Source organism: Helianthus annuus, chromosome 2 (genome assembly GCF_002127325.2).
Source record: "Helianthus annuus cultivar XRQ/B chromosome 2, HanXRQr2.0-SUNRISE, whole genome shotgun sequence".
NCBI lineage: Eukaryota > Viridiplantae > Streptophyta > Magnoliopsida > Asterales > Asteraceae > Helianthus > Helianthus annuus.
Window position 1 is genome coordinate 117031963 of NC_035434.2, and position 23766 is coordinate 117055728.

The 23766-nt window shown below is 40.2% G+C and overlaps 1 protein-coding gene across 2 annotated transcripts; it reads right to left on the minus strand.

Moving 5' to 3' along the window:
• Positions 1 to 1889: 1889 nt before the first annotated feature.
• On the minus strand, positions 1890 to 4870 carry LOC110919989. Of its 2 annotated transcripts, XM_022164237.2 has the most exons (7): positions 4430 to 4870; positions 4316 to 4338; positions 3372 to 3440; positions 2636 to 2711; positions 2413 to 2471; positions 2227 to 2313; positions 1890 to 2142 (listed from the first exon to the last, which is right to left on the minus strand). In XM_022164237.2, exons 1-7 carry the CDS (start codon positions 4524 to 4526, stop codon positions 2140 to 2142), a joined length of 414 nt encoding a protein of 137 aa, XP_022019929.1. In that variant the 5' UTR covers positions 4527 to 4870; the 3' UTR covers positions 1890 to 2139. The 2 variants fall into 2 exon arrangements, with proteins under 2 accessions (XP_022019929.1, XP_022019933.1); XM_022164241.2 differs by lacking the exon at positions 3372 to 3440 and having other exon boundaries at positions 4430 to 4868.
• Between the last annotated feature and the right edge of the window lie 18896 nt (positions 4871 to 23766).

The following is a 23766-nucleotide window of genomic DNA, read 5'->3' on the forward strand; positions in this document are numbered from 1 at the left end:
TCAAGAGCCTAACGCTCTGATACCAATTGTAGGTCCCCTTGAGTCTTATGGATCTTCACAGAATCGTCTTTCCAATCAAGAGTGCGGAATCCTCTTGATCAGAATAAGCAGAAAACAAGTAGAAGAACAGAAACAACAATTCAATCAAACCGGGTTTTATTGATTATCTATCAAGACTGATTACAATCAATCAAACCCTAACCACACTCCAAATTCGTCCAAGCTAGTAATGGCTCTCACGAATTCTCCCTAGCAACTGTTTTGGCTGATTAACTGATTAACCTAAACCCTAAAGCCTAACCTTGTTTATATAACACAAGGTTCACAACTGGGCTAGGTTAAAGACTCTTGGGCTGCGAATTGGACAGGCCCAATTCGCCCCCATCACCCAATTCTTAGGGTTTAGTTAGCCCAAACATTACAACTAACTATTACAAAGCTAAACCCGCTAACTGTTTATCGTTTAACTAATTACAAGATATCCAAAGACCAAATCTAAGCTGTTGTCACAAACATGCACCAACAATCTCAACCCATAACCATAACTCCTCCTGCTTCTTCACAACAAGAACAGGTTGTACACAAAGGGCCACCACATCATGATGCTCTCGATACACTTGTTTCCATCATCCACAGCTCAATGCCCGGGGCACATCCGATTTCTACACCCACCATCACATCCACAATTCCACCAAAAACACACACTACGTCAAAATATGTCTATGGCCACACAAGAAACGTGTGGCCATAGGCCTTTCGCCACACCTATTTTTTTCAGGTCAAGTGTGACCAAAGGTCAAGTCATCATAGGTATCATATGGCCACACGCACTTTTTAGTGGCTGCATCATCATAAAAGTGTGGCTAAATGGTAGTAACATTTGTTTGCTGAAATTAAGCATTCCCTCCATTAAGTGTGGCTGACGAGTAGTAATGGCCACTTGAATTTACTTTAAGTGTGACCATTTCTATTATATAATCACACGAATTTACTAAAATGTTTGTTTTAGCCACACCAATTAAAGAAAAGCGTGGCAAAAAAGGATTGTTCTAATCAAACATTGTGTCCATTTCGTGTGGCTAAAAGATAGCAACGACCACATATATTTATTGTAAGTGTGGTCGTTTCTAGTTTATAGTCGCATAAATTTATTGTATGTGCGACCAAAAACTTTTATCGGACACACAAAAAAATTGCAATTTTAAGTGTGGCTAATGTCTAACCTTTAGTCACACATATTTTTTATTCCTATGACAATTGTTATCATTCCGTCACACAAACAAAAAACAAAGTGACTATGGTGTGGCTAATGGTTATTTATAGCCACACGAAATTTTGTACTTTTAAATGTGGCTATTGTATAACCTTTAGTCACACGTAACTTGTTTTCCCATGACGTTTGGTATCATTCTGTCACACAAATAAGAAACAAAATGACTATGGTGTGGCTAATTGTTATTTATAGCCACACAAGATTTTATAATTTTAAGTGTTACTATTGGCTAACCTTTAGTCACACATATTTGTTTTTCCCATGACGTTTCGTATGATTTCGTCACAAAAAGTGACTATCATGTGGCTAATGGCTATTTATAGTCTCACGGAATTTTGTGTTTTAAATGTGCCTATTGTATAACCTTTGGTCACACGTAACTTCTTTTCCCATGACATTTGATATCATTCTGTCACAGAAACAAAAAAAAAATGACTATGATGTGGCTAACTGTTATTTATAACCACACAAAATTTTATTATTTGAAGTGTGATTATTGTCTAACTTTAGTCACACATTTTTATTGTGTTTTTATGTGGCCAATTTTGTGTAATTACCCATTTTATTTTTATTTTTATTTTTTTTTTGTAAAATAAAAACTACTGTAAACATGAGAAAATAAAAAAATAAAATGATATTAACAATAATAATCCATACAAAAGTAACAAAGTGAAACGACTATACACATAAACTAAGAACTATTTCTAGGATGTTTTCTTCAAGTCCATATATACTCATGGATTTTGGACTTGAACGTGCCGCTAATTTGCATCCATGGGTTGGTGGCCACCTTGCTTTGCTTTGGTTGTGGTGGGGAGTAAACTTGTAACAAGTGGCCAATTCTGATGTCGTATGATCAAATGATATCACTGAAAAAGCAGAAGTTTCAATGATCAAACGAGAACATAATTAAAAGTTGAAACTATGAAAAGAAGTCAAAACACGGGTCTTACTGAAAATAGAAAAAACTGATGCGTTATGGGTAAAGTCTTTGTACAACTTGTGACCTCCTTAAGACACACTGAAGTTGCGATGTGAACCTGGAAAAACAAACAACCAAATTGGAATTAAATGAATTGTCTTAATGATGATAGGCAATACCTATGTGTAAAGTGAGCACATGAGAAAGAATGACATACCTCGGCAATCTTTATTATGAATATACAGTTGATCGCCTTAGTTGACACATATAAAACAACTGCATGTGAAAAACCAGCTTACAATTAGGCTTACTAACTTAGGGTAAACCTTTACACACGTCATAACTAATAACCTAAAATCTTCAAAATTTACATCAATATCAATTTCCAATTTACCAATTAACATAAATATAACTAATATTAGACAATTAAGTTAACATACTTGGGATCAGTCTAGACCAAGAGATGGAAAACCTAAAAGCTTCCAAACATGTGTCTGCCATAAGTTGAATGTCTTCCTGCACATTTAGATTCAGTCAAGCTGGAGCAAGTTACTTTAATTTGGGATGTACTCTAGTTAACTAGCACCACTTATTGACCAATGAAATCTACTCATATTATAAAAAGAAAACTTTACATTAACCTAAAACCCCTGACTCTATATATATAGATATATTCACAGAATCCACCCTATTTTTCATTTTATATACTAAACGGGTCAACCTGTGAGCCTGATGGGTTTAACCCGAACCTGATAAATTCGCATTCGTTTCGTGTCGTGTTTTCAGGTCGAGTCAAAAATTCACACCCCTACCTAAAATCCTAATTCGCCAGGTGAAACCCAGTTTAGAGGTTTTCGCCCATCAACCACTACCATCCCGACACTAACCTGTGTTTAGCAAAAACCAAACAACCGCCAAATAGTATCATCCGACATCCAATTTAGGTTGTAAAAAAGGTACATATTAGAAACCAAGAATTTATATATCAACCAAGAATGTATTTATCATATGTCTTTTTTCTAAGTGAGGCCTAAACTTTACACATAAGAAGTGTTTGGTTCAACCCGATCTGTAACAAAAAGTTATACATTTCAGCCTTGTCAGTCCTGCCCATTTTACTACCTCTAATATACTGTGAAAAAGGACAGAATAGAAACTTCCCAAATGGTAACGTACAAAGTGTTGGTGCTGCAATTGGGAAAGGTTACACGACCCATTTAATCCACAAAAAAACCTGTTTCGACCCTTCAATACAAAAAAACCTTAAATTATTTTATTAAAAAAATAAAAATATGACACTAGTAATAATTTCTGTAATCGCAGGTCAACTCATCGTCATCCAACATGCTTCGACCCACACGACCACATGATCTCTGTTGCAAGATGTTCCACAATTTTAACAAATTCTATAGATGAAATGGTATCAACTACAGTAAAAACATTCAAAGTGTAATTAGTTACCAAATTGTAAACTATTAAAAAAAGGGCTTAAAGCTTTTCGTACAAAATTGGTTGTGGTCTTACAATAGAATACTTTTGAGTTATTGTTACTATAAACATGGGACTATAAAAGAAAGATACCATAAGTTTGGGATCAAACTCATCATACAATTATCCTTCCCCATACTTTTTCTCGGTTGCTTGCCAAATTCAAAAGTAAATATATTATTCAGAATCAGATCAAACACCCCAAGCACATAACCATGAGATTCATCAAAAAAAAAAATAATCATATTGAACAACCAGGTCTAATCCAAATCCAGCTTTAACAATATTTGAACAGGAAGGTCTATAAAGATCTTGATGAAAGTGAAATAATCTAACTTTGTGTAGCTTTAATCAATTGATTATCTAACTACATTATAGTAGTTTTCAAGTATTCACATAAAAATCATACGATAACATATCCGAAAATCAAGCATAAGCAACCGTATCATTTTCAAGTATTCACATAAAAATCATACAATACCATATCCGAAAATCAAACATAAGCACCTCGTATTATCAAAAGATCAAAAATAAAACACACCCACCTCGTATTTCAGTAAAATTCTCAAAACTCAAGAACAAACAACTTACAGAAAACTAATAAAATAAATGAAAGAAAAAATCTCGGTTACCTTACGACAGTTGGAGTGGCTATCTGCAAAATTGAGAGAAAGAGGGTAAAATTAGGGTTTGAATCTAATTTGAAAAGAAAACTAGAATAGCGAGCAAGAGAGGGAGAGATTCACCTATGTTATGCCACCTGCTGCCAATCAAATAAACTAATTTCATGTTAACGAAGTTTTTTCTGAAGAAGATGATAGTGGCGGCTAAAACGACAGGCATACAAGGACAATAGCAAGGTTATGCCCCAATCGACTTTATATGCAATCAAATTGTAGCTGAATATCGCTAATTTCTTGAAGAGATTTCTTGAAGAGTTGGCTCTCTAATATGGTTCTTCCTCTTTCTGCATCTAGATAAACAATTCTGGTTTTGCCCTAAAAGCATTTTTTACAAGGGAAGCGTATGACAATTTTGGGTAGTGGGGATTAACAGAACTGGGAACTGCCTGTAACTTCTGCATTTTAGGATATAGAAGGCAGTGGAAGAACGGAGATCAACAAAGAGACTTGGCCACACATAGAATGTTTCACAGTGACCATTAATTACTTTTAGCCACACATAATAACTTTATTATCATAAATTACATACAGTCGCTATTTTTGTTTCGTGTTCACTGAGTGACTAATAAACACTACTCGTTTGTCACACAAAATAATATATGTGGCCGTATATTTTAGTTTTTAGTTACATTATCAAACAAATACCATGACAGTTGATCACATTTAACCACTCTTTTGAAGTGTGGCTGATAAGTATCACATTTTTTAAAATGTGGTTAAATGTTATACAATGGTCACATGTAACAATTAAATTGTGACCATAGACTATTAATAGTCATATGTTATTTGTTTGGCCATGCCCATTGATTACTTTCTAGCCACACATCAAAACTTTAACTATGACCATAATCTAAGTTGTCATACGTATTAGCTTTTAGCCACATCATTAAAAAAATATTAAGATGGTTGGTCACATTTGGCCACACTTTTCGACCGTGGCTAGAAAATGTCACATTATAATGTGAAAGTGTGGCTAAAGGTTTCGAAAATGTTTGTGCTTTTGTCACATGAATACAAAGTCAAACAAATACCATGGCGGTTGATCACATTTGGCCACACTTTTTAAGTGTGGCTAGTAAATGTCACATTTTTTTCTTAAAGTGTGACTAAAAGTTTTGAATTATTATACAATGGTCACTTTATTAAATAAAAGGTGTGGCTAAAAGTAGTCTAAAAGGTTTTGAAATGTCATTAATGAGCTTTAGCCACACATTTATTTGAAAGTGTGGCATGGAGGTTTTTGAAAAAGTGTGGCCATAGGTCATATTTGGCGTAGTGACAACTTCTGTTGGATGCAATTGATTTGAACCAGGCATTACCCAGTCCTTCTCAATCACCTGTTAATTAGAATATGCCTCCACAAATGACTGAACCTGCTGTATCATTCATTGCTAACCCACCAACACAACCTGAGGAGGTTACACCCATTGAGTTACAAGTAACTCTTTGTGGTAATCCAAGTGAAGCAGCCACTACAACTGTTGAACCCACTGGTTTTCAGTTAGACAGTGGTTACATCAATAAGACTTCCTTGGAGGCAATTCCTTTTATAGCACCTCTGCCAACCACCAGTGGATTTATTTATCCTACTGGCAACATCAAAAGGTTGTCAAGTGTTGAAGGAAGAAGACCCTAGTACCAAGAAAAAGGGGCATCAGTGGATAATGTTTGGAGTACACTCCCTACCTCTACCACTGATAAAACCACTGTTAGTGGGAAGTCAGATGATCCCATTAAATTGGGTGATGATTTAAAGTATTAGAAATTGATGGTTCATGTTGAAAAACTTGATAACTCTGTTGCAGAACTCAAAGATATGCTCAAACAGTTGTTACAAGTACAAAAGGTACAATCCACTGCTGTTCCCCCTCAAGCATCTGCTCTCCAACAGGCACCTGCTACAAATGAGCTCTGGAAACTATTTCAACCTTTTCTCCATCATCAAGCACAAATAGCAGATCAGCAACATGAAAACCATGTTCAACAGTTGAGAAATGCAATGGAGTCCAGGTTCAAGAACACTCAGGCTGATCTAAAGGCTCTCAAAACTCAGATCTTGCACACCACTGGCACTGCTCCTCCACCAGGTTTCTTCATTGATCAACTCCCCGAAGATAATGCCAAAAAGGGGGAGAAAATTCAGGAGTGGAGAAGGAAGGGAATAAAGGATGGTCTCTACATTGCACCAGAAAATTCAAATATGACCAAACAGATTCCTTTGCCAGATGGGAGTAAGAAAATTGATGTGACCACAAATGCACTTGCAGAAGCACTTGCAGGTGTAAAAAGGGATAGAGAGGCCAAAAAGAAAGCCAGGGTGAATTATCCGGATCAGGGTACTTCAGGGTCAAGAGATGATGAAAATCTTATTTATGAAAAGAAAAAGCTTACAAGAAGAGTAAGGCTACCCAAATCCATTCCAATCATACGTTCTAAGTCTGTTAAAAAACCACCACCTAAAACAGCTGTTGTAACTCCTGTTGTATCCGCTGTTGTTGGTACTTCAGTAGTTTCAACATCTGCTCCCACTTCAACACACACCACCTCAACACACACTACATCCACTGCCTTACCTCCATCACCACCAAAAACAAAATCACCTCCTACCAAAAGGCAGAAGACAACAGTTGTTACAACATCTGCTGTAAAGACAACAGTGGTTGGAACACCAGTTGTTTCAACAACTATTAGTCTACCACAAACCACTGCCACTACAACCACCGTTCCATCCAAAACATCATCAGTCCCTCCTCAAATAAAGAGGAGAAGGCTAATTCTTAAAGATGATGTCACTTCACCATCCCAAACATCTTCAAAACCTTTAGCTCGTGTCAAAATACCAAAACCTGTTCCTCTTTCTTCAGTTCCAATGCACAAGCCCTTACCTCCTGCAGGTGTTCAATTTCCTCTTGAACTGGAAGCTGTTAGAGAAGAAATAAAAACCTTTTATTATGAGGATGACCCTGCCAAAAGGAGTTTGCCATCAATCAAAGGATATCCCTGGCCGAAAAATGTTGATGAATATTTAAAGATAAAGGCCAAGCAAGAAGAGGATGTCTCGAAAATAAACACACAAGGGAAATCTGACAAAGAAGTTTCTAGATACTATCAATATCTGCTCACAAAAGTCAGTTCCTGTTTTGGTCAAAAATTACCTAAGTAATTAAGTGATCAAATTAGTTTTGTGAGGCAGTGTGCTAAGAGAATATGTTCAAAAAAGTGTTAATTAAATTCTTTGCAAAAAACAATTTCAGGATACGGCTCAGGATATCGAGCTATATCTACGATCAAACAATGAGCAAAAAGTAAAGGGGTTGACACGATATGTATGAGGAAAGCCCTTGATCGATCTAGATCTCCGGCATAAAACCTCGGGAGTTGACAATCGCAGCTGCCTTGTTCTTGTTATTGCTTCAAATTTCAGGATACAGTGCAGGATGTGGTGCGGATCGACTAAGTGTTACAATATAATTCGGATACAAGTGTGGTGTTTGCAGTAAGCTCGAGAGTGAAAGTGTACGAGAGTGTTAGTGAAAAGTTGTGTGCCTTAAACTGATCCGCCCCCATCTGTTTATAGCAAAGATAATGTAACTAACTATCCTCTAAAACCGGGATCCAACGAATATTCCTTAGCCGAATGTTGTAGACCTAGTCTTTTGGATTCAACGTCTCTCCCTCAATAGATATGCCCGAGTCTTGAGGAGAAGAAGTCCAATTGACCGTTAGCAAGTCCCAGCCTTTAACCTGCACGTGATTAATTTGATATACCTCGGGATATTATCCAGGATGTTAGCAATATCCCCGTCCAGTATCCTGATCACAAATAAACAATCACAATCAGAATATTAGTCAGGATATGGTTTAAGAAAATGGCCCATAACAATTGTCCCCAAAATATATCTGTTGGTATACCAACTCCAACGGATATATTTTAAGATATATTTCGTGCATCGAGGCAATTAAATCGGATTGACGCCTGAAGTGACATTGTGCAACTTCCAACGCGTTTTTCACTCAATGGCTATCCATTTAGCCCCTATATCTTCTCTCTTTCTTGTTGATATACGATCATCTCTCTCGGAATTCTCATGTACTTTTCTCTTCTTATCTCTTAACTTTTTCTCGTTCAAATTTCCCGATGGCCACCAGAACACGTTCTCACTCCGGCGAGTCCACTTCGTCGTTTGTCAACCAGAATCTGCTGAAAAATCCCGAGAAGGAGGTGTGCTCCTTCGATAACACAGACATCAACGCGTTAAGAACCTCCGGTGCTTTCTCCGACTCAGCGATTATCCGTCCATTCGACCTGAGCATTCGTTTCGACGTATGTTCCGAGGAGTCGATCTGCTTCTCATCATATCCTTTTTCTCTTGGTCTCCGATATCCATTCCCGGAATTCATCATGGAGTTCTTTCGGATTACCGGTCTCTGTTTTGCCCAGACGAAGCCTATGGTCTGGAGAGTGCTGATTATGCTTAACCAAATCAAAACCCTTCACGTTCCCGATCTCTGTATCGAAGACCTTCCACTTGCTTACCGCCTCCGATCTCACGGCAATAGTCGCTTCTTGCTTTTCTCGACCTCTAGCAATCCCCTCATCCTCAAAGCTTCAAAAAACGAGGATGGGTGGCAACGAAAATTCTTCTTTGTTAGACGGGACTCCATTCCCGAGGGCAATAGCCTTCCGGTGAAATGGTTGACCTCCGGTAGGGTTTAGGGTTTTTAGATATCCCCAAACATATCCTGGTGATATATCCTGTGCTAATATCCTGATTTCTTCCTTTTGCAGCAAACTTCAAAGAGTTAGCTCCTCCTTCTGAAGAATCTCAAGAACGAATCAACAGGATCTACCAGTTGCCTGATTGTGACAGATCCTTTTCACAGCATCTTCCAAGTTCAAGCCAGTACTCCTCGTCAGATATGTCTAGTAAGAATCTCATAAATTTTGCACATTTATTAATATTATAGTAAGAGACAAGAGTAAAGTTTTAGATATTTTCCCTGTTTAGCAGCACCGGTCAAAGCTCCAGAGGTCTTTGATCTCGATGAATTGGATAGTTACCCCATTCCTGTCCAAGTGAAGAAGGAACCCAGCAAGCCTGCCTCTACTTCCAAACCAGCATCCGGCCCTAAACCGGCAGTTGTTCCTAAGCCTTCTCCTGCTACCAAGCCACGTGCCTCAAGTTCCCGAAAAAGAAAGGAGACTGACTCTCCAGCCTCATCTGAAACCTTCCCCTTTGAAAACCACGGGTTTGTTGAATCCAGCGGCTTCTTGACTGGCTTTCTTAATCAGGTTCATATCCTTAACCTATATCCTGCAGCATATACTCGTTATTTTACATATATATTGATGCATGTGCTTTCGGTTGTAGGGTCTGGAACGTCTCATGTTCCTTTACGAGGATGCTTGCGGGCTTAACAAGATGCTGGAGATCAAGCTCAAGAAAGCTGAAGAAACCATTGCTGACCAAGGGATGATCGCCAAAGCACAATCTCAGCATTATGAAGACAAGTTCAGGGCCGTGACCCAAGAAGCCAAAGCTGCTATCAACAAGGCCAACGAAGATGCCCAAGCCAAGATGGACGCCGCCCAAGTCCAATTTGAGCAGGATAAGACTTCCTACCGAGAAGGTCTCAAGGGATCAGTTGTAATCTCCCTCCTACAAGCCAGGCTAAAGATGGCTTATGAAGCCAAAACTTTGGGCTTTGAATGCCCTTCCTGGAATGTGAAGGCTTGGGAGGCAAAACTGAAAGACCTCGGGGGAAGTCCCGTTGAATATCCTGCAAAGCTTGCGGGTGAAGAGCCTTCCAAGGCAGCGGAGGAAGTGGCTGATGCTGAGAAGAATCCCGGGGGTGATGCTGGAGCAGGTGCTGATGGAGTAGTCGCTGAAGAGGGTGCTGCCCCTTGAAAGCAGCGAAGTGGGGAATGATGGATGTTTATGCCGAGGCCGGAGCCCACTATTTTAAACTTGATGGTTATGGTTTATAATCCCTGAACAATTTCCTTTTCTTGTTTTAGAACAATTTACTTTCCTGCATTAAGACAATATAATGGCCAAAGGTGGATGGGTCCTGGGTTTCAGGACGAAGCCCTTGGACATTAGTCAGTATGGTATATTTTGAACATTATAACAGTTGATGGCGGATGGGTCTCGGTATGAGACGAAGCCTTCAATCTGTTAAGTAAATCTAATTAGGAAACTGTTGTGCTTTTGGTGGATGGGCCTTAGTTTAAGGTGAAACCAAAAGCACAACTTTTTACATGTTAATAATATAACCTACCTTTGACTTATTTGCCTTTGTCAATGCTTTAGTTTCTCATTATATACTGTTTAGTTTTGTAATCATTTAAATACCTCAGTCCATATTTTTAGCAATATCTCGTAAAAACAAACTTTGGCAAATAGATCTTCTCAAAATCCCCATATCTTGGATAGAGTTTCAAAATAGTTTGTTCTTTGTAAGACCTCAAATAGTTTAAAGTGTTCAAAGGAATAAAATGGTCTACTTAGCTTTCATAAACAAATTCCATTTTGATTTTAAACTTAAGTTCCGCACACCAAATATTCCAAACAGATATCCTGTATTATATCCTGAGAATATATTCTGAGGATATATGTTGAAGATATATCCTAGTCAGGATGATTAAACTTCTGACATGGTTTCAAAATCTAAATCAAATTGTGTAGGATTCTCAAAGGAAAGATCATACCAGGAATAGAGTATAAGCCTAGTTTCAAACTTCAATCCTTTTTGCAATTCCTTGTACCAAGATGTCCCAGTCCTTGCATGCTTGGTCCAAACTTAACTCTTAGTGCCTTACATAATTGCCTTAGGAGAAATGTCCCCTATGTACAAAATCTTTCAATACTTAGAAAAACTTACTTAGACTGCGTAGACAGTTCTTGTGTTATTGGGGTAAAATCCAAAAACATCCTGGAGATAAATCCTTAGTATCCTGGGGATAATCCCAAATTTTCATGCGCTACAGGCGGGAGTGTATAAACTCCAATACTCAGAAAGGTGAAAACCTTTAAACCTTAGAGAGTATGAAAATACCCTTTCATGAGAGAGGGTGATCAATCCTCGTATACCTTTAGAATTCAGGATATAGCCAACAGTAATGAAATTGTCAGCCACTTTTACATGAACTGGTCCCGCCACCTTGAACTATTCCCGAATAACTTGCACTCCAGGCGGGGTGTTTAAACCCAATTCGGATGAAAGGTGAATACTTTTAAACCTATGAAGGGATCAGGATCCCTTATTCGTGAGAGAGGGGGCCAATCCTCTAGTCTTCCGAAACATCCTGAGTGTGCATCCTGGAACTATATCCCGAAGCATATACTGCAAAACATTCCAAAACTAAGGTGGGTGTTAGCTTGGCTAACACCCCTCCGATGCTTAAGTTAGTATTGGGTTCAAATAAAATAAAGTATATTCAAAAGAGACAGAATTCATACCATCTTGAGTTAGAAATTAAATTCTAAACTCACTTGAAAGAGGCTTTGAGATGTATAGCATTCCAGGATCTTGGTAGTATATCCCCTTCCATATTCTTAAGCTGGTATGCTCCTTTTCCAGATTCTGATTCAATCTCATAGGGTCCTTCCCATTTTGGGGCCAACTTCCCATCAGCAGGATTCGTAGCATTCTGAAAAGCCTTTCTTAACACCCAATCTCCAACCTTAAATCTTCTGGTCCTGATATTCTTATTATATGCTCTGGATATTCTTTGTTGATATGCTGCCATTCTCAACTTTTCTGCATCCCTTGTTTCATCAATAGTATCCAATTCTTGACATAGGGCTTCAGGATTCTTCTCAAGATCCCAGAGGTTGGATCTTGCTGTAGGTATCGCCATCTCTGTCGGGATTACTGCCTGTGCTCCAAATACTAAGGAAAATGGAGTTTGCTAAGTAGCATTCTTCACAGTTGTCCTGTCAGCCCATAGGACAAATGGTAATTCTTCTGCCCATCTTCCTTTCTTAGCCCTAAGTCTTTTCTTCAAATTGTTGACAGTTATCTTGTTTGAGGATTCTGCTTGTCCATTCGCTTGAGGATGTACTGGAGTAGATGTTATCATTTTGATCCCCCAACTCTTGCAGAAGTCAGTAGTTCTTTTACTAATGAATTGAGAACCGTTGTCACAGATTATCTCGGCTGGTACTCCAAATCTGGTCAAGATATTTCTCTTTATGAAGGATACTACTTCTTGATTGTCACACCCCCAAAATCCACACGCGGAGTATCACCGCTTGGGAGCGTGACTGACCAGGATCAAGCCATCAATCATATCGAACATAGCATTTAATAATAAAAATATATAATGTAATTCAACAAGACATGATTGATGTTCAAAACCAAACATTTGTTTAAGTAGCGGAAGCATGTAAGTAAACCCAACATAATGTCATAAGTGTTTAAAGAAACAATCACGATCCAAGCCCACAACGACCAGCTCCTCCCTGTGCAAGCTCCTTGTACCTAACGACCTGCAAGGCATGTAACAGAGGATCAACAACTAGTTGAGCGAGTTCACGGAAAGTAAATGCGTAATAGTAAGTTCGTTTGTAACAGGTGGCTCTACTGGGCCGTTAGTACGTTCTATTGGTGGGTGCTTCCCATGTTGTATAACCACTAGACTACTCGTAACCATAAGTATCCTTCACAACCGAGGATAGTAGTAAGTATAAATACACGTAGGTTTTACGTGAGTATCCTTCACAACCGAGGATAGTAGTAAGTATAAATACACGTAGGTTTTACGTGAGTATCCTTCACAACCGAGGATAGTAATAAGTATAAGTACACGTAGGTTTTACGTGAGTATCCTTCACAACCGAGGATAGGAATAAGTATAAGTACACGTAGGTTTTACGTGAGTATCCTTCACAACCGAGGATAGTAGTAAGTATAAGTCTACGTAGATTGTAAGTATGTGTCCTGCACAACCGAGGACAGTGGTATGGTAGTCTAGTATTAGTGTCAGTACGAATCTATTCAACCTTATTCCTTCAATCCCATTCCCAAGCCCTGGGAATCCCATGCCTTAGTAAGAGTGTGAACTCACCTTGGTTTGCTCGGTATATTAGTCTACGTGCTTGTAAACAATCAATCAATCAGTCAAGGCCTATGGTATGCATTTACACATAGTCAGTCCATGTCGGTCAAGTTTCACATACAATCTAGGTCATAAAGTGCTTGATAGATAATAGCATGTATTGTAATAGCAGTTGATTAGATTCACGTCATTCATACTTCACGTCATAGTCTTTCATAGATTATCACATGTATTCATCGTTCACATAAAACACCTTGTCGTACATGTAATGCGCGCATGCAATCTCATTCATGATAGCTCATCCCTACAACTAGTGTCATGTAATAATCGTTTAACATATATTTAGCTCACATGTACAGCACATAGACACACATAACATACTCGCATACACTTCATGTTTAGTTACTAATCATGTGCAGCCCATGATCTAAGCAAGGCCCAAACAGGTAAAGCCTAACCCAACCGGCCCAACTAACTCGGACCCTAAGCTTGCCATTCATCAAAATTCGGACAAGAAGTGAAGGGGAGGGGGGTTCCCTGTTCAAAAAAAGTCGGATATAGGGGTAACCCCTTAAAAATTCGGACCAAAGGGAAAAGCTCACAAAAACACGGACCCTTTCAACTGTTTTAAAGATCGGACAAGAGGCTCACAAACTCGGACCATAAGTCCCATTGCCAAACTCGGACAACACATGCTCAAGAAACCCGGACCTCTATGTGCTTGCTAAGAAAACTCGGACTATATGTGATGTATATAATTCGGACCACACATCTTATATCAGAACTCGGACAATGCTTGTTTTATAACTCGGACCTTCATATCATCATATAATATTCGGACCTTTTTATGTTAATCAAAGGTCGGACATGTGTATTTTATAACAATCTCGGACAACATAGGTTCCAAAGAAACTCGAACTACATGCCTAACTTATAAAACTCGGACAACATAAGGAGATAAAACTCGGACCATGTGTTATTGTTAAAGGTCGGGCCAATCAACAAAACTTGAAGCAAACCCTAGATGCACACAAAACATAATGTACGTAACGTAACAACACCTTCATACGATCTTGAATCCTAATCTCAACATCTTTCATCCAATTATCATTCAACAGTTATAGCATGTAAAGCATCTTGCCATTAAGCAGACGATTACACCACTGATCAATATTATTTCACAACAATCAGATTTCAATCGGTAGCCACAGAACTATCATATATGAAGAACTAGGGTTTTAACATGAATCACATAATCAAGAATCAAGAACAACAACAATTCATTAACAATTACCTTGGATTGTTTCTAGATGGATTGGTAATCAACTTGATGCAAAAGAACTTGTGAAGCCAAGATTGATGAGAAGATGGTTGTAGAGAGGATTAGAGAATGTGAGGGTACGTGTTTTGATTCTTGTGATGATTAGTGAATGATTAGGGAAGGAGATTAGGGTTTTAAGTTGTTAAAGTTTCACTAATCACTTCTACACACCCTTAATTATTACATTTTACACAAGCACCACATCTCACAACAATTTCACAGTTTCACCACCAAGTTTATGCATTTAACAAATTTATCACAATTAACACATAACCATGCACAATCACACAATACACTTCATTGATTTGAAACGTATACAATTCTATAGAAATCAATTGTGCAAGTAAACTACTAAATAATAAATGAACGTGCAATAAATGCGAAATAGAAATCTTGGAAATTCGAGTTGACACATTATCCCCAACTTAAAAGAAATTTCGTCCCGAAATTTGATACGCACTCGCTGAGGAAGCTAGGTAAGCTGTATTGTTCACTGGTTTTCCTGGGGTGTCACATCATTCCCCCGTTGATTTGGAATTTCGTCCCGAAATTCAGTAGTAGTAGCTTCAGCCTTAGTAGTGGTTGCATTGGTTCCGAATAACTGGGGGTACTTTTCTGTCATCTGGTCTTCGCGTTCCCAGGTGTACTCTGGGCCACGTTTGGAGTTCCAACGAACTCGGACAAGAGGGATTCTCTTGTGTTTGAGGACCTTAACATCCCGGTCCATGATTTCAACTGGCTCCTCGACGAACTGCAACCGCTCGTCGATAGTGAGTTCCTTGAAAGGAACTATGAGGGTCTCATCTGATAGGCACTTCTTCAGATTCGACACGTGAAATACATTGTGAACTGCACCGAGTTCAGCTGGTAGGTTTAGCTTGTAGGCTACTGGGCCTATTCTTTCAGTGATTTCGAACGGTCCAACATACCGTGGATTGAGTTTGCCTCGTTTACCAAATCGAACCACACCCTTCCAGGGTGAGACTTGAAGTAAAACCCGGTCCCCGACCTGAAATTCCAACGGTTTCCTACGCTTATCCGCGTATGCTTTCTGACGGTCGCGTGCTGCCGCCATGCATTGTCGTATTTGTGCAATCTTTTCTGTGGCGTCCACTACAATCTCTGGACCCGTGATCTGACTATCACCCACCTCTGCCCAACAGAGAGGTGACCGACATTTACGTCCGTACAATGCCTCGAATGGAGCGACTTGTATGCTGGTGTGGTAACTGTTATTATACGAAAACTCCACCAAAGGAAGATGCTTTTCCCAGCCGTTGCCGAAATCGATAACACACGCTCGAAGCATGTCTTCTAGAGTTTGAATCGTGCGCTCAGACTGCCCATCCGTCTGAGGGTGATATGTTGTACTCATGTCTAAACGAGAGCCAAACGCTTTGTGCATCGCTTGCCAAAGTTCTGATGTGAATCGTGTATCCCGATCTGAAATGATGGAGGTGGGCACCCCGTGCCTCGAAACAACTTCTTTAAGATAGATGTCTGCGAGAGTGGAGAACTTATCCGTTTCCTTTATAGCCAGGAAGTGTGCAGACTTGGTGAGTCGATCCACGATCACCCATATGGTATCATTCCCACGTTGAGATCTAGGTAGGCCTGTAACAAAATCCATGGAAATTTCTTCCCATTTCCACTGTGGTATCCTGGGTTGTTGAAGTAGGCCCGCTGGTTTCTGATACTCTAATTTGACTTTTGCACATGTCAAACACTTGCTGACGTAAGTAGCAATGTGGGCTTTCATGCTAGGCCACCAATATGTTGTTTTGAGGTCGTGGTACATTTTATCCGACCTTGGATGTATTGAGTAGCGAGACTTGTGTGCTTCATCCATCACAAGCTCTCGTAAACCGCCAAAAAGTGGGACCCAAATACGCCCCGTGACATAGTATGCGCCGTCTTCCTTTTGTTCCATTCGTTGCCTCGAACCACGTAAAGCTTCAGCCTTTACGTTTCCTGGTTTCAATGCTTCCACCTGAGCATCTCGTATCTGTGCAGGGAGATCAGACTGAATAGTGAGCTGCAAGGCTCGTACACGCCTAGGTAAAGTGTCTTTCCGACTGAGAGCGTCAGCTACAACATTGGCTTTGCCTGGATGGTACTTGATGGCGCATTCGTAATCATTAAGCAACTCGACTCATCGTCGTTGACGCATATTCAATTCCTTCTGCTTGAAGATATGCTCGAGACTCCTGTGATTGGTGTAAATAGTGCACTTGGTACCGTACAGGTAGTGTCGCCATATCTTAAGCGCGAAAACAACAGCTCCCAGCTCTAAATCGTGCGTAGTGTAGTTCCGTTCATGAACCTTGAGTTGACGAGAGGCGTAGGCAATAACTTTATCCCGCTGCATCAATACACAACCAAGCCCCTGTATCGATGCGTCACAATAAACCACGAAGTCATCCGTGCCCTCGGGCAGTGAGAGGATAGGTGCGCTGCATAGTCTATCCTTCAGGTACTAAAAGGCCGTTTCTTGTGTGTTACCCCAACGATAGGTAACACCTTTCTGTGTCAACATAGTAAGCGGCTGCGCGATCTTGGAGAAGTCTTTAATAAATCGTCTGTAATACCCCGCCAAACCCAGGAATTGGCGTATTTCCGTTGGTGTACGCGGTGCAGGCCAGTTCCTGATCGAATCTACCTTGGATGGATCGACATGAATCCCATCCCTGTTCACCACATGGCCTAAGAAGTGGACTTCACGAAACCAGAAGTCGCATTTTGAAAACTTTGCGTACAGTTGTTCCTTTCGAAGAAGTTCCAAGATAAAACGTAAGTGCTGCTCGTGTTCCTCCTGGCTCTTGGAGTAAATCAGAATGTCGTCGATGAATACAATGACGAACTTGTCAAGATATGGTTTGCACACCCTGTTCATAAGATCCATGAAGACTGCAGGCGCGTTCGTAAGCCCGAAAGGCATGACTAGAAACTCATAATGGCCGTAGCGAGTTCTGAATGCTGTCTTGGAGACGTCCTCATCCCGGACTCTCAGCTGATGGTAACCAGACCGTAGATCAATCTTGGAGTAGTAACTCGACCCTAGCAACTGGTCGAATAAATCGTTAATACGTGGAAGAGGATAGCGGTTCTTCACTATGACCTTGTTCAGTTCGCGGTAGTCGATGCACATCCTGAAAGTGCCATCCTTCTTTTTCACAAATAATACTGGAGCTCCCCAAGGCGAAGAGCTTGGACGAATAAAGCCCTTATCCAAGAGCTCTTGTAGTTGCTTAGACAGTTCTTCCAATTCCGTTGGAGCCAAACGATACAGTGCGCGAGCTATAGGTGCTGCTCCTGGAGCTAGCTCGATTTGAAACTCGACTTGACGATGAGGCGGTAGGCCTGGTAAATCTTCAGGGAACACTTGAGGAAATTCGCGTACAACTGGAATATCCTCTATTCTTTTCTCTTTCGTCGCTGCATCAGTTACAAGTGCCAAAATGGCAGTGTGACCTTTTCGTAAACATTTCTGAGCCTTCAAGAAAGAGATGATGCCAACCACAACACCACTCTTGTCGCCTTGAACTTCGAGAGGTTCTTAGCCAGAACGAGGAAATACGAACAATCTTTCCTTTGCATAGGAATTCTGCTTGCTATTGCTGCTGGCAATTCTGATTTGCAGGCCATGGGTTCCTAATTCCTTAGCTTCATGGCCTATCTTGAGACACCTCTGGCAACGTCCCTCGATGCACTAACCACCGTGGTGTCTGTTGCATTTGTTACACATTGGGTGAATTCCCCGATATCCACCCTGCCCCTGACCACCAGAAGTTGGCTGACTCGGGCTCTGGTGATCACTATTCTTGCGCTGCTGCTGCTTGAGACTGAACGGTAGCGGAACCCTTGCTAGAATACCCATCCCATTTCCGCTTGTTGTCAGTAGGAGTAGCGGGAGTAGCAGAAGTGGTAGCGGTAGTAATAGCACTGATACAACTAGGCAGCCTGTTCCGTTCCACTGCCCGATCCGTGAGGCGATGAGCAAGACACTGAGTGTCTTGGATATTGTCGAGGTTAGCCGATGTAGCATGGCTCTGAATCTCTGAGGCTAGACCCTTGAGGTACAATTCGATACGCTTGCTTGGAGGGTCCACCATGGTTGGACACAAGATGGCCAGTTCGTTTGACTGTTTCGTATGAGCTTCAATTTCTGACCCCGTCATTTTCAAATGGTAAGGCTCCACTTCCAACTTGTGGATGCCATCACGCGTGCAGTATTCCCTTTTAATGCATTCTTTGAATTCGTTCCAGGGGGTGGCGTTAGCAGCTGCCAACCCTAGTATCTGTACTTGCGCGTTCCACCAGGTTAGCGCGATCCCTTCCAGTGGCGTACTTGACCCTGCGAGCCTCAGGGCATTCACTCATCTTGGATACTGACTCGAGCTTCCCAAACCAATGGAGTAGTCCCACTGCTCCTTCTGTGCCACTGGATGTGCTTGGACGACAGTCCATGAAGTTCTTGAATGTGCAGACAGGTTGCTATGCATTCTGACCCGTTGCGCGAGAAAGATAGGTCAAGGTTAAGCGCGAGAGTTGGGTCACGAGAGGAGGATCTAACATCCTAGGATAGGTCTGGAGTAGCAGGTTATACCTCCTGCCTGTGCGGCTGCAAGCGCCGCAGCAACTTGTTCGTTAATGAGAGCCGTCAACTGGGCTTGAGTCATGTTAACACGTCCAGACATGATCGAACAGTAAAGGTAGCGTAAGTATGAATGGTTCGCGAGTAGTGTGATGACAGAAGAGTGTAAGCACGTAGGCGTTCTCAAGCAATAACAAGTAGTGAGTAATGTAATCTAAGCATACCACGAGCAAAGTTCTATGTAATTCTAGCATGTAGGCAATAAACATAAACCTTATTACCTAGGATGTTGAGTCTTGCACGTGGAGCGAAGCGTCGTTGTGGATCGTTGAGAGCACTGTTCTGGTTATAGTCTGGTTTTAATAAAACGTTTTCCCATATTAAAACCAAGTTCTCTATAACCAATGGCTCTGATACCAATCTGTCACACCCCCAAAATCCACACGCGGAGTATCACCGCTTGGGAGCGTGACTGACCAGGATCAAGCCATCAATCATATCGAACATAGCATTTAATAATAAAAATATATAATGTAATTCAACAAGACATGATTGATGTTCAAAACCAAACATTTGTTTAAGTAGCGGAAGCATGTAAGTAAACCCAACATAAATAATAATGTAATGTCATAAGTGTTTAAAGAAACAATCACGATCCAAGCCCACAACGACCAGCTCCTCCCTGTGCAAGCTCCTTGTACCTAACGACCTGCAAGGCATGTAACAGAGGATCAACAACTAGTTGAGCGAGTTCACGGAAAGTAAATGCGTAATAGTAAGTTCGTTTGTAACAGGTGGCTCTACTGGGCCGTTAGTACGTTCTATTGGTGGGTGCTTCCCATGTTGTATAACCACTAGACTACTCATAACCATAAGTATCCTTCACAACCGAGGATAGTAATAAGTATAAATACACGTAGGTTTTACGTGAGTATCCTTCACAACCGAGGATAGTAGTAAGTATAAATACACGTAGGTTTTACGTGAGTATCCTTCACAACCGAGGATAGTAATAAGTATAAGTACACGTAGGTTTTACGTGAGTATCCTTCACAACCGAGGATAGGAATAAGTATAAGTACACGTAGGTTTTACGTGAGTATCCTTCACAACCGAGGATAGTAGTAAGTATAAGTCTACGTAGATTGTAAGTATGTGTCCTGCACAACCGAGGATAGTGGTATGGTAGTCTAGTATTAGTGTCAGTACGAATCTATTCAACCTTATTCCTTCAATCCCATTCCCAAGCCCTGGGAATCCCATGCCTTAGTAAGAGTGTGAACTCACCTTGGTTTGCTCGGTATATTAGTCTACGTGCTTGTAAACAATCAATCAATCAGTCAAGGCCTATGGTATGCATTTACACATAGTCAGTCCATGTCGGTCAAGTTTCACATACAATCTAGGTCATAAAGTGCTTGATAGATAATAGCATGTATTGTAATAGCAGTTGATTAGATTCACGTCATTCATACTTCACGTCATAGTCTTTCATAGATTATCACATGTATTCATCGTTCACATAAAACACCTTGTCGTACATGTAATGCGCGCATGCAATCTCATTCATGATAGCTCATCCCTATAACTAGTGTCATCTAATAATCGTTTAACATATATTTAGCTCACATGTACAGCACATAGACACACATAACATACTCGCATACACTTCATGTTTAGTTACTAATCATGTGCAACCCATGATCTAAGCAAGGCCCAAACAGGTAAAGCCTAACCCAACCGGCCCAACTAACTCGGACCCTAAGCTTGCCATTCATCAAAATTCGGACAAGAAGTGAAGGGGGGGTTCCCTGTTCAAAAAAAAGTCGGATATGGGGGTAACCCCTTAAAAATTCGGACCAAAGGGAGAAGCTCACAAAAACTCGGACCCTTTCAACGGTTTTAAAGATCGGACAAGAGGCTCACAAACTCGGACCATAAGTCCCATTGCCAAACTCGGACAACACATGCTCAAGAAACCCAGACCTCTATGTGCTTGCTAAGAAAACTCGGACTATATGTGATGTATATAATTCGGACCACACATCTTATATCAGAACTCGGACAATGCTTGTTTTATAACTCGGACCTTCATATCATCATATAATATTCGGACCTTTTTATGTTAATCAAAGGTCGGACATGTGTATTTTATAACAATCTCGGACAACATAGGTTCCAAAGAAACTCGGACTACATGCCTAACTTATAAAACTCGGACAACATAAGGAGATAAAACTCGGACCATGTGTTATTGTTAAAGGTCGGGCCAATCAACAAAACTTGAAGCAAACCCTAGATGCACAGAAAACATAATGTACGTAACGTAACAGCACCTTCATACGATCTTGAATCCTAATCTCAACATCTTTCATCCAATTATCATTCAACAGTTATAGCATGTAAAGCATCTTGCCATTAAGCAGACGATTACACCACTGATCAATATTATTTCACAACAATCAGATTTCAATCGGTAGCCACAGAACTATCATATATGAAGAACTAGGGTTTTAACATGAATCACATAATCAAGAATCAAGAACAACAACAATTCATTAACAATTACCTTGGATTGTTTCTAGATGGATTGGTAATCAACTTGATGCAAAAGAACTTGTGAAGCCAAGATTGATGAGAAGATGGTTGTAGAGAGGATTAGAGAATGTGAGGGTACGTGTTTTGATTCTTGTGATGATTAGTGAATGATTAGGGAAGGAGATTAGGGTTTTAAGTTGTTAAAGTTTCACTAATCACTTCTACACACCCTTAATTATTACATTTTACACAAGCACCACATCTCACAACAATTTCACAGTTTCACCACCAAGTTTATGCATTTAACAAATTTATCACAATTAACACATAACCATGCACAATCACACAATACACTTCATTGATTTGAAACATATACAATTCTATAGAAATCAATTGTGCAAGTAAACTACTAAATAATAAATGAACGTGCAATAAATGCGAAATAGAAATCTTGGAAATTCGACTTGTCACATTGATCCCTAACTTGAACAAATGCCTCGGCTTCAACCCATTTGGAGAAATAATCTGTCATTGCCAACATAAAAACCTTCCCTCCTGAAGCCTTTGGAAGCTTTCCTACTATATTCATACCCCACTTCATAAATGGCCAAGGGGAAACAATAGGATATAACGGTTCAGCAGGCTGGTGCAATATGTTACTATGTCTCTGACATGCATCACATCTTCGAGCATATTCTGCGGCATCTTTTCTCATTGTTGGCCAATAATATCCTGTCCTCAACACTTTTGAGAATAATGACCTGCCCCCAGTATGGTTACCACAATCCCCTTCATGTATATCCTGAAGTACTTCTTTGGCTTCAGGATCCTCCAAGCATCTCAAGTATGGTCCTGCAAGAGATTTCTTGTATAAAATATCATTTATAATAGTGAATCGTGATACCTTCATCCTAAACGCCTTAGGATTTTCATCTCCGGGGATATGTCCTTCCTTGAGATATCCCATGATTGGAGCCGTCCAGGATTTAGGATCCTCTTCAGGATACACCGCTCCAGGATCCTGAATACCTGCTACTTCTTTTTCCTGAGGATTCGTTGCAGGATACAGGGTATGTAATATTGGTATTGGGGTCACGTCTGGTATCCTGATTAATGATCCCAAGTTTGCCAATGCGTCTGCTTCGGCGTTATCCTCTCTTGGTACCTGTTCAAGTGTAAAAATATCGAAATATCCTGCTAATTTTTTGAGAATACCGAGGTATTCGATTAATTTCTCACCCTTGACTGCGTAGGATCCATTAAAATGATTAGTAATTAACAAGGAATCAACATATACTTGCAAATTCTTGATATTCATATTCTTAGCCAATTCTAATCCTGCAATCAAAGCTTCATATTCTGCCTCATTATTGGTAGCATTATGTTGATTAGTAATTAACAAGGAATCAACATATACTTGCAAAGAATGTCAGTCAACAAATTTCAGAAAGAGCAGCTGAAACTTTGAAGAAAGACTACATTGAAAGCATTATGGTTCACAAAAAATACAAAGGAGAGAGACACATGTACAAAGAGTGGACTGTTCCTGAGCTTGAAATTGAAGCAGCAAGAATTCAAGACATGATAAAAAGGAAAGTCACTCACACTCCTCCTGATTGGGCAAAGTTCAGAAAGACTGTACCTGACAAATAGATGGAACTGAAGAGAATGAAAGAAGAACTAGTTGCTGCTGAATTTGGTAACAAAAGACAAGTTGCTAGATGGAAAGAAGATGTAGTCAGGTCCACCTACAAAAGGTTGGAGGAATTAAGAAAGAAAGATCCAAAAGTTCCACAAAAACCTGACTATCCTGAAGCAGAGGTTTCAAAAAGGCCAACAAAGCTGCAAACCAGGAAAGCCACTGCTCCAACTGGTACTGCCTT